Source organism: Oncorhynchus tshawytscha, linkage group LG21, assembly GCF_018296145.1.
Source record: "Oncorhynchus tshawytscha isolate Ot180627B linkage group LG21, Otsh_v2.0, whole genome shotgun sequence".
Lineage (NCBI taxonomy): Eukaryota > Metazoa > Chordata > Actinopteri > Salmoniformes > Salmonidae > Oncorhynchus > Oncorhynchus tshawytscha.
Genome location: NC_056449.1, coordinates 18721024 through 18736521, shown reverse-complemented (window position 1 = coordinate 18736521; position 15498 = coordinate 18721024). Strand labels below are relative to the sequence as shown.

At 46.0% G+C, this 15498-nt stretch overlaps 1 protein-coding gene across 5 annotated transcripts in view; it reads left to right on the top strand.

Moving 5' to 3' along the window:
- The window catches only part of fstl5 (follistatin-like 5), a 212188-nt gene that overhangs the window by 36387 nt on the left and 160303 nt on the right, over nucleotides 1-15498 (top strand). For 3 of the 5 annotated variants that reach the window (XM_024383135.2, XM_024383134.2, XM_024383137.2), the window contains exon 3: nucleotides 7299-7332. In XM_024383135.2, the coding sequence (XP_024238903.1) occupies nucleotides 7299-7332 (34 nt within the window). The remainder of the gene's footprint in view (nucleotides 1-7298; nucleotides 7333-15498) is intronic. The other 2 variants (XM_024383136.2, XM_024383138.2) reach the window with 1 other exon arrangement.

The window sequence follows — 15498 nt, the reverse complement described above, 5'->3', positions numbered from 1 at the left end:
TATCGGCAGACTCAGTAGCCTCGGTTTTTCGGATGACTGCCTTGCCTGGTTCACCAAATACTTTGCAGACAGAGTTCAGTGTGTCAAATCGGAGGGCATGCTGTCCGGTCCTCTGGCGGTCTCTATGGGGGTGCCACAGGGTTCAATCCTCGGGCCGACTCTTTTCTCTGTATATATCAATGATGTTGCTCTTGCTGCGGGCGATTCCCTGATCCACCTCTACGCAGACGACACCATTCTATATACTTCCGGCCCGTCCTTGGACACTGTGCTATCTAACCTCCAAACGAGCTTCAATGCCATACAACACTCCTTCCGTGGCCTCCAACTGCTCTTAAACGCTAGTAAAACCAAATGCATGCTTTTCAACCATTCACTGCCTGCACCCGCACGCCTGACCAGCATCACCACCCTGGATGGTTCCGACCTTGAATATGTGGACATCTATAAGTACCTAGGTGTCTGGCTAGACTGTAAACTCTCCTTCCAGACTCATATCAAACATCTCCAATCGAAAATCAAATCAAGAGTCGGCTTTCTATTCCGCAACAAAGCCTCCTTCACTCACGCCGCCAAACTTACCCTAGTAAAACTGACTATCCTACCGATCCTCGACTTCGGCGATGTCATCTACAAAATTGCTTCCAACACTCTACTCAGCAAACTGGATGCAGTTTATCACAGTGCCATCCGTTTTGTCACTAAAGCACCTTATATCACCCACCACTGCGACTTGTATGCTCTAGTCGGCTGGCCCTCGCTACATATTCGTCGCCAGACCCACTGGCTCCAGGTAATCTACAAGTCCATGCTAGGTAAAGCTCCGCCTTATCTCAGTTCACTGGTCACGATGGCAACACCCATCCGTAGCACACGCTCCAGCAGGTGTATCTCACTGATCATCCCTAAAGCCAACACCTCATTTGGCCGCCTTTCGTTCCAGTTCTCTGCTGCCTGTGACTGGAACGAATTGCAAAAATCGCTGAAGTTGGAGACTTTTATCTCCCTCACCAACTTCAAACATCTGCTATCTGAGCAGCTAACCGATCGCTGCAGCTGTACATAGTCTATCGGTAAATAGCCCACCCATTTTTACCTACCTCATCCCCATACTGTTTTTATTTATTTACTTTTCTGCTCTTTTGCACACCAATATCTCTACCTGTACATGACCATCTGATCATTTATCACTCCAGTGTTAATCTGCAAAATTGTAATTATTCGCCTACCTCCTCATGCCTTTTGCACACAATGTATATAGACTCCCCTTTTTTTTCTACTGTGTTATTGACTTGTTAATTGTTTACTCCATGTGTAACTCTGTGTTGTCTGTTCACACTGCTATGCTTTATCTTGGCCAGGTCGCAGTTGCAAATGAGAACTTGTTCTCAACTAGCCTACCTGGTTAAATAAAGGTGAAATAAAAAATAAAAAAACAAAAGGTGTTCCTTTTGTCCAGGTGGGAAAGGGCAGTGTGGAGTGCAATAGAGATTGCATCATCTGTGGATCTGTTGTTTGCAGTGGAAACCATGATATGGCTATGCCCATTATATAACAGACCTCTGTTCAAATGGATGTGTATTTGATTATGTGTTATTTAAAAACTTATTTTTATGTGTATTTGAGTATTTTCAAATAATATGGCCCGAATCAACTACTTCTAATTCAGTATTGAAAGTATTCTGTTTTCAAGTGACAAATATCCAAGTGTCTTTGAAAGTGAAATACCCTAAATAGTATTTTAAACCATGCCTGTTATATAATCATTAGATAAATGGATTGTCATTTTTCTCTTGTGGAGAATATTGACAACACAATAACCAAACAACGTGCCTTCAGAAAGTATTCACACCCCTTGACTTTTTCCACATTTTGTTTTTTTATGAATTTAAAATGGATACAATTTTGATTTCGTGCCACTGGCTTACACACACTTTTTCAATTTAAATTATTATACAAAATTATTGCAACCAATAGAATGTTGTATACATGGGGGATGTTACGGTTTTCTTGCGGTGAAAGAGAGTCGGACCAAAATGCAGCGTGGTATTTTTGATACATGTTTAATGACGACGACAAAAACGAACAATACAAAAACAATAAACGTAACGTGAAAACCGATACAGCCTATCTGGTGCAAACAAACACAAAGACAGGAACAATCACCCACCAAACACTCAAAGAATATGGCTGCCTAAATATGGTTCCCAATCAGAGACAACGATAATCACCTGCCTCTAATTGAGAACCACTTCAGGCAACCATAGACTTTTCTAGATAACCCTACTAAGCCACAATCCCAATACCTACTAAAACCCCAAGACAAAACACACCACATAATAACCCCATGTCACACCCTGGCCTGACCAAAATAATAAAGAAAACACAAAATACTAAGACCAGGGCGTGACAGGGGATACAACCATCCCAGCTCTGCAGATTTTGCTGCAAAGATACAGAATCAGTAGATCATTTTTTGATACTGTCCATGTGTACAGTGCCTTCGGAAAGTATTCAGACCACGACTTTTTCCACATTATGTTACATTAGAGCCTTTAAAAAAAATGTGATTTAATTTTTTTCCCCCGACAACAATCTGCACACAATACCCCATAATGACAAAGCAAAAACAGGTTTTTAGACATTTATGACACTTATGTAAATATTACATTTACATAAGTATTCAGACCCTTTACTCAGTACTTTGTTGAAGCACCTTTGGCAGTGATGACAGCATCGAGTCTTCTTGGGCATGACACTACAATATTGGCACACCTGTATTTGTTTTTCCCATTCCTCTCTGCGGATCCTCTCAAGCTCTGTCAGGTTGGATGGGGAGCGTTTCTGCACAGCTATTTTCAGGTCTCTGCAGAGATGTTAGATCGGGTTCAAGTCCGTGCTCTGGCTGGGCCACACAAAGACATTCAGAGACTAGTCCTTGGCTTAGGATCGTTGTCCTGTTGGAAGGTGAACCTTTGCCCCAGTCTGAGGTCCTGAGTGCTCTGGAGCAGGTTTTCAACAAGGATCTCTGTACTTTGCTCTGCTCATCTTTCCCTTGACTCTAAACACACAGCCAAGACAACGCAGGAGTGGCTTTGGGACAAGTCTCTGCATATCCTTGAGTGGCACAGCCAGAGCCCGGACTTAAACCCGATCGAACATCACTGGAGAGACCTGAAAATAGCTGTGCAGCGACAGTCCCCATCCAACCTGACATAGCTTGAGAGGATCTGCAGAGAAGAACGGGACAAACTCCCCAAATACAGGTGTGGCACGATTCTAGCGTCATACTCGAGAAGACTCGAGACTGTAATCGCTGTCAAAAGTGCTTCAACAAAGTACTGAGTAAAGGGTGTGAATACTTACCGTATGTAAATGTCATATTTCAGTTTTTATATGACATTTTTTGCTAAAATATCTAAAAATCTGTTTTTGCTTTGTCACTATGCGGTAGTCTGTGTAGATTGATGAGGGAAAAAATGGTTTAATAATTTTAGAAAAAGGCTGTAATGTAACAAAATGTGAAAAAAAGTCAAGGGGTCTGAATACTTTTTGAATGCACTATCTTACCGTGGTGACATGGGATGTTCCTGAGTGGCCTATTTACAGTTTTGATTTAAAGGTGATTCAAACATGTATTGACTCAGGGGTGTGAATACTTATGTAAATTAGATATTTCTGTATTTCATTTTCAAGAAATTTGCTAACATTGAGCGTAGATGAGTGAGATTTTCTTTTTAATCCACTTTGAATTCAGGCTGTAGTACAACAAAATGTGGAATACATCAAGGGGTATGAATACTTTCTGAAGGCACTGTATGGTACTAACATAACAAAGGAAGAGGCATTTTTACATGAGTTTGTTTTGACATTATCTACTTGTCGTAGCATCACAAAATGGAGCCAAGGAGAGGGCGGCTGATGAGAGCCACAGCTCATACGCACTGGGCCACCCACATGGCAAATCTAGATTAAAAGTGGATAAGCCGACAGAGAGAGAGCGAGAGATTTAGTTAGAGAGGGTGTGTATGTGTGAGTGAGAGAGAGAACCAGAGAGAGAGGGAGATAGAAATAGAGATCGAGAGACATAGCGATAGAGGGGGGAGAGACAGATAGCTCAACTTGATTAAGGTTGAAAGGCAAGCTTTAGTGAAACAGTGTCCGCAGGGTACGCAGAGTGGAGAGGCGGTATGTATATGTGTGCGAGCCTGTGCGTAAATCTGTGTGTGTTCCTGATTGGGGAGATAAAGCTTGAGAGAGATGCGGGCGGTCCGCCAGCTAGCTGTAACAGGGGGCAGATGGTCCATTGGTGTACAGCTGGGGGTAACAGGGGGCACACGGGCCATGGGTGTACAGCTGGGGATAACAGGGGGCACATGGGCCATGGGTGTACAGCTGGGGATAACAGGGGGCACATGGGCCATGTGTGTACAGCTGGGGATAACAGGGGCACATGGACCATGGGTGTACAGCTGGGGATAACAGGGGGCACATGGGCCATGGGTGTACAGCTGGGGATAACAGGGGGCACATGGGCCATGGGTGTAAAGCTGGGGATAACAGGGGGCACATGGGCCATGGGTGTACAGCTGGGGGTAACAGGGCAGATGGGCCATGGGTGTACTGCTGGAGGTAACAGGGCAGATGGGCCATGGGTGTACAGCTGGGGGTAACAGGGAAGATGGGCCATGGGTGTACAGCTGGGGGTAACAGGGCAGATGGGCCATGGGTGTACAGCTGGGGGTAACAGGGCATCGATGGCCCTTGGTGTACAGCTGGGGATAACACGGGATAGATGGGCCATGGATATACAGCTGGGGGTAACAGGGCATAGATGGCCCTTGGTGTACAGCTGGGGATAACACGGGGCAGATGGGCCATGGTTGTACAGTTGGGGGTAACAGGGCTTAGATGGCCCTTGGTGAACAGCTGGGGGTAACACGGGGCAGATGGGCTATGGATGTACAGCTGGGGCTAACAGGGCAGATGGGCCATGGATGTACAGCTGGGGGTAACAGGGCATAGATGGCCCTTGGTGTACAGCTGGGGGTAACACGGGGCAGATGGGCCATGGGTGTACAGCTGGGGGTAACAGGGCATAGATGGCCCTTGGTGTACAGCTGGGGGTAACAGGGCAGATGGGCCATGGATATACAGCTGGGGGTAACAGGGCGTAGATGGCCCTTGGTGTACAGCTGTGGGTAACAGGGCAGATGGGCCATGGGTGTACAGCTGTGTGCTCGCTCCACCAGCCCCAGGGAGAAGTCTGCCAAAGGCCTATGAAATCGCTCCCCTTTAAAATGCGCCCCCAACAGACTTTCCATGCAAAGTATCTCCTCAACTAATTGATCCTCTTACTTTGGCTACAGTAGTCGTGTCTTTGAATATTGCAGGCAATATGTTCTTATCTATAGGATGGATGGTCTTTTTGACTCTCTCATAATTCCTGTTTAGTTGAAAATGAATAGTTAGTGGCAAATATTTATGCATTGTTATCTGTAGAACACTAATGGTGACAAGGCTTCAGACTTGGCACGTATAAGAGCCATCATGTTCCCTGATTGGACCATTCATGTATTAGAGCCATCATGTTCCCTGATGGGATCATTCTGTGTTGACATGGATTGCCTGGGTAGTGGTCAGTAGGTAAAATGTTTTTGAAACCCACTGAAATTTGAAGGCAGTACCTGAACTTGTCCAACTGGAACAAGTTTTTAATTACAGATCATTTTCCTACAGTGTGCCTGTTACGAACATCGTTAGAATGAGACCAAGGTGCAGCGTGGTAGGCGTACATTTTTTCTTTATTCAAAAGGACACCGAAAAACAACAAAATAAGCAAACGAACTTAAAGCTATATGCAGAGCAGAATGCAACTACACACAAACAATATCTCACAACTGAAGGTGGGAAAAAGGGCTGCCTAAGTATGATCCCCAATCAGAGACAACGATAGACAGCTGCCTCTGATTGAGAACCATACCCGGCCAACAAAGAAATAGACAAACTAAAATGCCCACCCAAATCACACCCTGACCTAACCAAATAGAGAAATAAAAAGGCTCTCTAAGGTCAGGGCGTGACAGTGCCATGCTGAACACTACCCTGGTGAGTGAAGTGACCTTCTCTATACATGGGTAAGTAATGTGTTGGCATGGTGCGGTTCAACATACATGACTTGTCTGGCATCAAGAAGCCAATATGAGTCAATTTCCCCTTTAATTTCATGCCTCCATACTCTAGTGACATATTAATGTTGACATGGCTCAATACCAGAGTACATTTTCTATTGACACAGAAAACAGCAAGATACATGAAACACTAGCAAGTATGAAATTAGGCATTCTGTCAACTGAGACACTCTACAACATGTCACCACTCTGTTGAACACTTTTTGATGAGTCATACAGTCCATTGATTTAGGTAAATCCATTGGGGATTTGTATGTAAACATTTTACATTCCATACATTTTCTGTGCATTTTACTCTGTCAATCGATGTGTTAGATAAAATGAATGATAAGTATTTTCTGATTGGTATCAGTCAGAGAAAAGAGAAAAGCTCTCGTTATTGACTCTGGACCTATTACATTACCCTGCCAGTAGCTGGAATAAAAAGGAGGAATTCTGCACACAGAGAATGGAATCAAATATTTATATGGTCTTCAACAGCTGGTGAATTGCCATACACTACTGTAAATTGAAGCCTTTTATTTCGCCATAACGGCCCTATACCATCATTGGGCATAAAATACCAATGATTCACTAGTAAATACATTGGTAGTGTTGCGCTGCAAAGTACCTTCTTTAAGGGCATAATGGTACATAACGTTTTCAATTGCCATTTTTCACTCTTGCTGCTTCTTTTAACCTTTAGAGAAATACCTTTTATGGAGATACAGACATTACCTCTTAGCCTTTCACTGTCAAACACTCTGCACATGTTATGTACTTCAGTGACTTGGCAGTAACTCATGAATATGAAATGTAACAGAAAAGCCAAATAGTCACTGCACTTTATGATAAAATAAACAGATTCCCAATAGTATCCTATTATTCTCAATAGCCACCTCAGCTAAGTGCTTCATACAGTAAAAATGGCTCATCTTTCTATGCATTTATAAGCCTTCGACATGAATACCTTCAATATTTGTAGCAGCGGCTGAGATTCCACTCATAAAAGTGAAATTGCTCTTGGTGTTATTACTCTGTTGACGAATGTTGATCTTGTTAACTTGATGCAAGTGTGACTGTGTGATATCTTACAGCTTTGTGTCTTTCTGTTTGTTGTTGTTTCAGCAGGATGGGATCCCAGGGAGTTTGCGGATAAAGGGTATGTCTCCATTTTTTTCTTCCCTTCTGTCACAGTGCTTGGGCTTTTACTTTCATGAATATTATTGTTGAGTCGACTATGAAACTGTTATTGGAGAGTTGTGTAAAACGGTTGACGAAACTAAACAGGTAGATAACACACATTTACACTGAATGAACTCAGTGCTAAATGGGGCTAAGGGCCCTTCCTAAGCTAATTGTTTTAAGATGGTAATACGATGGATCATTTAGCTATTTGATTTAGAATTTTAGTACTGTAACGGTTTTCTAGGTGTGAAGGAGAGTCGGACCAAAATGCAGCGTGTAGATTGCGATCCATAATTTAATAAACAAACGTAACACGAATCTAAATACAAACACTACAAAAACATTAAACGTAACAAAAACCGAAACAGCCTATACTTGTGTAACCTAACACATAGACAGGAACAAGGACACTAAGGACAATCACCCACGACAAACTCAAAGAATATGGCTGCCTAAATATGGTTCCCAATCAGAGACAACGATAAACACCTGCCTCTGATTGAGAACCACTCCAGACAGCCATAGACTTTGCTAGATACCCCACTAAGCTACAATCCCAATACCAACACCAAAACCCCAAGACAAAACACACCACAATACAAAAACCCCATGCCACACCCTGGCCTGACCCAATACATGAAGATAAACACAAAATACTTTGACCAGGGCGTGACAGAACCCCCCCCTAAGGTGCGGACTCCCGAACGCACCTCAAAACAATAGGGAGGGTCCGGGTGGGCGTCTGTCCATGGTGGCGGCTCCGGCGCGGGACGTGGACCCCACTCAGTCAATGTCTTAGTCCCCTCTCCTCGCGTCCCTGGATAGTCCACCCTCGCTGCCGACCATGGCCTAGTAGTCCTCACCCAGAACCCCACTGGACTGAGGAGCAGATCGGGACTGAAGGACAGCTCGGGACTGAGGGGAAGCTCGGGAGTGTGAGGAAGCTCGGGAGTGAGAGAAAGCTCAGGAGTGAGAGGAAGCTCAGGCAGGTAGATAGATCTACCAGATCCTGGCTGGCTGGTGGTCTCAGCAGATCCCGGCTGACTGGCAGATCCTGGCTGACTGGCAGATCCTGGCTGACTGGCGGATCTGGCGGATCCTGGCCGACTGGCGGATCCTGGCCGACTGGCAGATCTGGAAGAGTCTGGTTGACTAGCAGATCTGGAAGAGTGGTTGACTGGCAGATCTGGAAGAGTCTGGTTGACTGGCAGATCTGGAAGAGTCTGGTTGACTGGCAGATCTGGAAGAGTCTGGTTGACTGGAAGATCTGGAAGAGTCTGGTTGACTGGAAGAGTCTGGTTGACCGGCGGATCTGGAAGAGTCTGGTTGACCGGCGGATCTGGAAGAGTCTGGCTGACCGGCGGATCTGGAAGAGTCTGGCTGACCGGCGGATCTGGAAGAGTCTGGCTGACTGGCAGATCTGGAAGAGTCTGGTTGACTGGCAGATCTGGAAGAGTCTGGTTGACTGGAAGATCTGGAAGAGTCTGGTTGACTGGAAGATCTGGAAGAGTCTGGTTGACTGGGAAGAGTCTGGCTGACCGGCGGATCTGGAAGAGTCTGGCTGACCGGCGGATCTGGAAGAGTCTGGCTGACCGATCTGGAAGAGTCTGGCTGACCGGCGGATCTGGGAGAGTCTGGCTGACCGGCGGATCTGGAAGAGTCTGGCTGACCGGCGGATCTGGAAGAGTCTGGCTGAAGGATCTGGAAGAGTCTGGCTGACCGGCGGATCTGGGAGAGTCTGGTCTGGCAGAGTCTGGCTGACTGGCGGATCTGGCAGAGAAAAATCTGGCTGCTCCATGCTGACTGGCGGCTCTGGCTGCTTCAGACTGGCGGCTCTGGCTGCTCCATGTAGGCTGACAGCTCTGGCGGATCTGGAAGAGTCTGGCTGACCGGCGGATCTGGAAGGCAGCTCCTTCTGACTGACCTCCTTGGCGGATCTGGAAAAGTCTGGCAGAGTCTGCAGACTGGCAGCTGGCTGCTTCATGCAGACTCCTCTGGCTGCTCCAGACTGGCAGCTCTGGCTGCTCCAAACTGGCAGCTCTGGCTGCTCCATGCTGACTGGCGGCTCTGGCTGCTTGGCTGCTTCACGCTGACTGGCGGCTCTGGCTGCTCCATGTAGGCTGACAGCTCTGGCGGCTTCTTACAGACTGGCGGCTCCGTGCAGACTGGCAGCTCCTTGCAGACTGGCAGCTCCTTGCAGACTGGCAGCTCTGGCAGCTCTGGCTGCTTCATGCAGACTGGCAGCTCTGGCTGCTCCATGCAGACTCTGGCTGCTCCAGCTGGCAGCTCTGGCTGCTCCATGCAGACTGGCAGCTCTGGCTGCTCCATGCAGCTCTGGCTGCTCCATGCAGACTGACAGCTCTGGCTGCTCCATGCAGACTGACAGCTCTGGCTGCTCCATGCAGACTGACAGCTGGCTGCTCCATGCAGACAGCAGCTCTGGCTGCTCCATGCAGACTGGCTCTGGCTGCTCCATGCAGACTGGCAGCTCTGGCTGCTCCATGCAGACTGGCAGCTCTGGCTGCTCCATGTAGACTGGCAGCTCTGGCTGCTCCATGCAGGCCGGCAGCTCTGGCTGCTCCATGCAGGCCGGCAGCTCTGGCTGCTCCATGCAGGCTGGCAGCTCTGGCTGCGCTGAACAGGTGGGAGACTCCAGCAGCGCTGTAGAGGAGGAAGGCTCTGGCTGCGCTGAACAGGCGGGAGACTCCGGCAGCGCAGGAGAGGAGAAAGGCTCCGGCAGTGCTGGAGAGACGAGGCGCACTGTAGGCCTGATGCGTGGTGCTGGCACTGGTGGTACTGAACCGAGGACACGCACAGGAAGCCTGGTGCGGGGAGCTGCCACCGGAGAGCTGGTGTTTGGAGGTGGTACTGGATAGACCGGACTGTGCAGGCGCACTGGAGCTCTTGAGCACCGAGCCTGCCCAACCTTACCTGGTTGAATACTCTCGGTCGCCCTGCCAGTGTGGCGAGGTGGAATAGCCCGCACTGGGCTATGCAGGCGAACCGGAGACACCGAGCGCAAGGCTGGTGCCATGTAAGCCGGCCCAAGGAGACGCACTGGGGACCAGATGCGTAGAGCCGGCTTCATGGCATTTGGCTCAACGCTCAATCTAGCCCGGCCGATACGCGGAGCTGGAATATACCGCACCGGGCTAGGCACCCGCACTGGGGACACCGTGTGCACCACTGCATAACACGGTGCCTGCCCGGTCTCTCTAGCCCCCGGTAACCACAGGAAGTTGGCGTAGGTCTCCTACCTAGCGTAGCCCTACTCCCTGTGAGCCCCCCCCCCCAATAAATTTTTGGGGCTGACTCTCGGGCTTCCATCCGCTTCGCCGTGCTGCCTCCTCATACCTGCGCCTCTCAGCTTTCGCCGCCTCCAGTTCTTCTTTGGGGCGGCGATATTCTCCAGGCTGAGCCCAGGGTCCTTTACCGTCCAGTTCGTCCTCCCATGTCCATTTCTCCAGGTAGTGCAGCCTCTCCCACTGCAGCTGCTGCTGCTCCTGCTGCTGCTGCCTCTGTTGCCTCTCCTGTGGCTCCTGCCAGTTGACACGCTTCTTGGTCCGTTTGTGGTGGGTGATTCTGTAACGGTTTTCTAGGTGTGAAGGAGAGTCGGACCAAAATGCAGCGTGTAGATTGCGATCCATAATTTAATAAACAAACGTAACACGAATCTAAATACAAACAATACAAACACTACAAAAACAATAAACGTAACAAAAACCGAAACAACCTATACTTGTGTAACCTAACACATAGACAGGAACAAGGACACTAAGGACAATCACCCACGACAAACTCAAAGAATATGGCTGCCTAAATATGGTTCCCAATCAGAGACAACGATAAATACCTGCCTCTGATTGAGAACCACTCCAGACAGCCATAGACTTTGCTAGATACCCCACTAAGCTACAATCCCAATACCAACACCAAAACCCCAAGACAAAACACACCACAATACAAAAACCCCATGCCACACCCTGGCCTGACCCAATACATGAAGATAAACACAAAATACTTCGACCAGAGCGTGACAAGTAGCCCTTTAGGTATAAGTCAACAATTTGGACACACCTACCCATTCAAGGGTTTTTCTTTATTTTTTACTATTTTCTACATTGTAGAATAATAGTGAAGACATCAAAACTATTAAATAACACATATGGAATCATGTAGTAACCAGAAAAGTGTTAAACCATTTAAAATGTATTTTATATTTGAGATTCTTCAAAGTAGACACCCTTTGCCTTGATGACAGCTTTGCAAACTTTTGTCATTCTCTCAACCAGCATCACCTGGAATGATTTTCCAACAGTGGAGTTCCCACATATCAAATCTAAAATGTATTTATATAGCCCTTCGTACATCAGCTGATATCTCAAAGTGCTGTACAGAAACCCAGCCTAAAAACCCCAAACAGCAAGCAATGCAGGTGTAGATGCACGGTGGCTAGGAAAAACTCCCTAGAAAGGCTAAAACCTAGGAAGAAACCTAGAGAGGAACCAGGCTATGTGGGGTGGCCAGTCCTCTTCTGGCTGTACCGGGTGGAGATCATAACAGAACATGGCCAAGATGTTCAAATGTTCATAAATGACCAGCATGGTCAAATAATAATAATCACAGGCAGAACAGTTGACCCAAAACACATATGCTGAGCACTTGTTGGCTGCTTTTCTTTCACACTGCGGTCCAACTCATCCCAAACCATCTCAATTGGGTTGCGGTCAGAGGATTGTGGACGCCAGGTCATCTAATGCAGCACTCCACCACTCTCCTTCTTGGTCAAATAGCCCTTACACAGCCTGGAGGTGTGTTTTGGGTCAGTGTCCTGTTGAAAAACAAATTATAATCCCACTAAGTGCAAACCAGATGGGATGGCGTAACACTGCAGAATGCTGTGGTAGCCATGGAAATCCACTAGTCATTCTAAAAGGGTTCTATTTTTGTGCATGTACAGGTAGAACATGAGTCAAACCGCTGAACATGACTGAAGTGAATCTACTCCCACTGCATTGCATGAAAGAGACTAGCCTCTCTCCCGTCAAAGAGATTAGCCATTCTGTTATCAAAAAGACTAGCCTCTCCGCCATCAAATAGACTAGCCTCTCTGCCATCAAAAAGCCTAGCCTCTCTGCCATCAAAAAGCCTAGCCTCTCTGCCATCAAAGAGACCAGCCTCTCTGCCATCAAAGAGACTAGCATCTCTGCCATCAAAGAGACTAGCCTCTCTGCCATCAAAGTGGATGTCTGTCATTCACTGCAGTGTTGACCCCTCTCATCCCTTTGAGGAGGGAAGGTGTGAAGAGAAAGCCAGAGGATTTGATTCTCAGGGAATGAGTTTATCTTTCATATCCTACTAAGGATCCTCAAAAAATGGTAGAATATTATGAGCAGACCAAATAAAGGATTACCATCACAGATAATTATATACATGATTCATTATTTGATGGGCTATTTAATCTTCTGTCTTATAATGATACTTGGTAACATTTTAGGCTACTGGTATAAGGCTTTGCTACTTGTTGTTAACATTTATGACTTATTCTGATGTAGTACAGCAGGGCTTACATCGTCAACCCAGTCAAAATGGCTGTTATTTAATCAGGAACTTTAGACAATCCCGAGGTCTTATAAACGTGTAATACCTGCTTCTGAAAAGTGTCACCAATACTTTCAATGTTATTATACATACTCATACATCTCAAGCCCACTGTTTTTGGTACATTACTTATTATGCTTTGCTGGAAATGTCAATAGATAAGAGGCCAACACTTAGAGATTGAATGTAGTACCTCTAATATCTCCTGTGTACACCCTTAACCTGGCACCTAACCACCCACACAATTACCCTTGCATCTAACCACCCACACCATTACCCTGGCATCTAACCGCCCACACCATTACCCTGGCACCTAACTGCCAACACAATGCCCTGGCAACCTAACCACCCACGCCATTACCCTGGCACCTAACCACCCACACCATTACCCTGGCACCTAACCACCAACACCAATACCTGGCACCTAACTGCCAACACCATTACCCTGGCACCTAACCGCCCACCAATATGGCATGAGGCAATTCAGAACGCAATAATGCGCAATGACAAATGTCTGAGTGCACTCCCACATCCTGACAAATGTATCTCGTATGTCACTATGTCACCTTTGTAATGTGGAGACCCTTCAACATGTACGCACGCAGGCACGAGTGAACGCACCCACGCACGCACACACACACACACACACACACAGAGAGAGAGACAGACAGACAGATACACACACACACATACACACACACACACACACACACACACACACACAGAGAGAGCGAGAGACAGAGAGACAGATACACGCACACACATAGAGAGAGAGAGAGAAAGAGACAGACAGACAGATACACACACACACACACACACACACACTCAAACCTCAGCTAAAACACAAAAGTCAATGTCAGGAGGTAGAAAGGTGATGTGGTGACCAAGATGTCCGCCACTAAGCAGTATGAAGGGTTGATAATGGATGTCTCACTGCCATTTTTTCTCTCCAGCTCTGGAAGGTCAAAGCTGTAATTGTAGAGGGAGCATTATCATAAAGGGCGGCCCCCAGCTGTCGGCTGAGATTCCGTTTAATCCACACCTCTCTGTAAGCAGGGAGAGGAGACTATGGATTGTTTTCAGCAAACTAATTTCAGGCCATGTAACAAGACAGCGTAAGTAAAAGAGATTCATAAATAATTAAACTATTGTAGCTTTCTCTTCAGAGGAGGGGTTGAGGAGGGGATGGTTACACCCTGTGGCTGCAAGGAAAAGTTGTATTAATGGTTCATTGAAGTTATGAACTCCTTACGTTTTACTTACTGCTATAGATAGTTGATTTCATTGGGCTATTATAATATATATTTTTTGTCAAATGTGTAGTCAAATCTCAAGGAATTAACCAAATGTGATGGTGACCTTATATGTCCTAGCTGCAGAATATTTTGAGACTCCAATTTAATCCTCAGATCAGATGTACAGACATAACATATTGTTACAGTACACAAAGTGAGTTTCTATGCATGCTGTTTATCAAATGTAGACATATTTTTACATTTAGACATTGGTCACATAAAACAACTCAAACAGATCCAGAATCCAGCGGAACAGAAGCAAAAATGACTTTGAATGTCAGAATGGAAGAGACAAAGACGAACAGAATACACCCATCCCATTCCACAACTCAGCGTAAATGAAATACCAAATGAAGTCTGGGGCCATAGCAACACCTCTTGCTGTTCGGCTTGGTACAAAATACCTTGGGATGTTGTTGGGGAAATGCTATTTGTTGGAGTAAATAGACTATTTCAATTTACAATATTGAATAGCTGGTGAAACAGACATTTAAAAGATATATTATGTCCATTTGGTGCCACACTGAGCTACTATTTGGAACAAAAGTTTTTCGGAATTGGAAATTGCAGTTTTCTCCCAGAATAACAATCGCCTTCTATTTTGAATTCAACAGCAAACATAATTATCAAATTGATGAAATGATTACTTTGTACACTCAGCATCCCCACCCCCACCCTACACCACCTCCCCACCCTACTTTGAATAATACAAAGGCAGTTAATACAATTATTTGCCCCCGCTATGGGACTGGGTTACACTTTTAATAACTTTTCACAGCAGTATATGAGAGCGGAACTTTAAATATTGTGCAATGCGCTGCACTTTCCGCTGACAGACTTATTGGTGGAAGACTTCCTGTTGTTTCAATCATGACACAGTCACGTCCCATAGTCTCCCAACGAGTTAGTATGTAATAGCTTTCATAAATCTTAATCAAGTTACGGGAATTAAGATTCACGGAATGTAATAGACTTTTAATAGAACTCCTTTTTTGGAGAGAAATCAAGAAGAAATTGAGAAATCGCCTGAAGATATACTGAGAAGTAAAGAGGCCTTGGGAATAGTTGGATGACATAAAGTGCATGACATGCTACGTTTCTCATGGACAACAGTGACTCTTGACCGACGAAGCCTTAGTGGACAGGTGGGCTTGACCTAAATACAGTTGAAGTCGGAAGTTTATATACATCTAAGCCAAATCCATTTAAACTCCGTTTTTCACAATTCCTGACATTTAACCCTC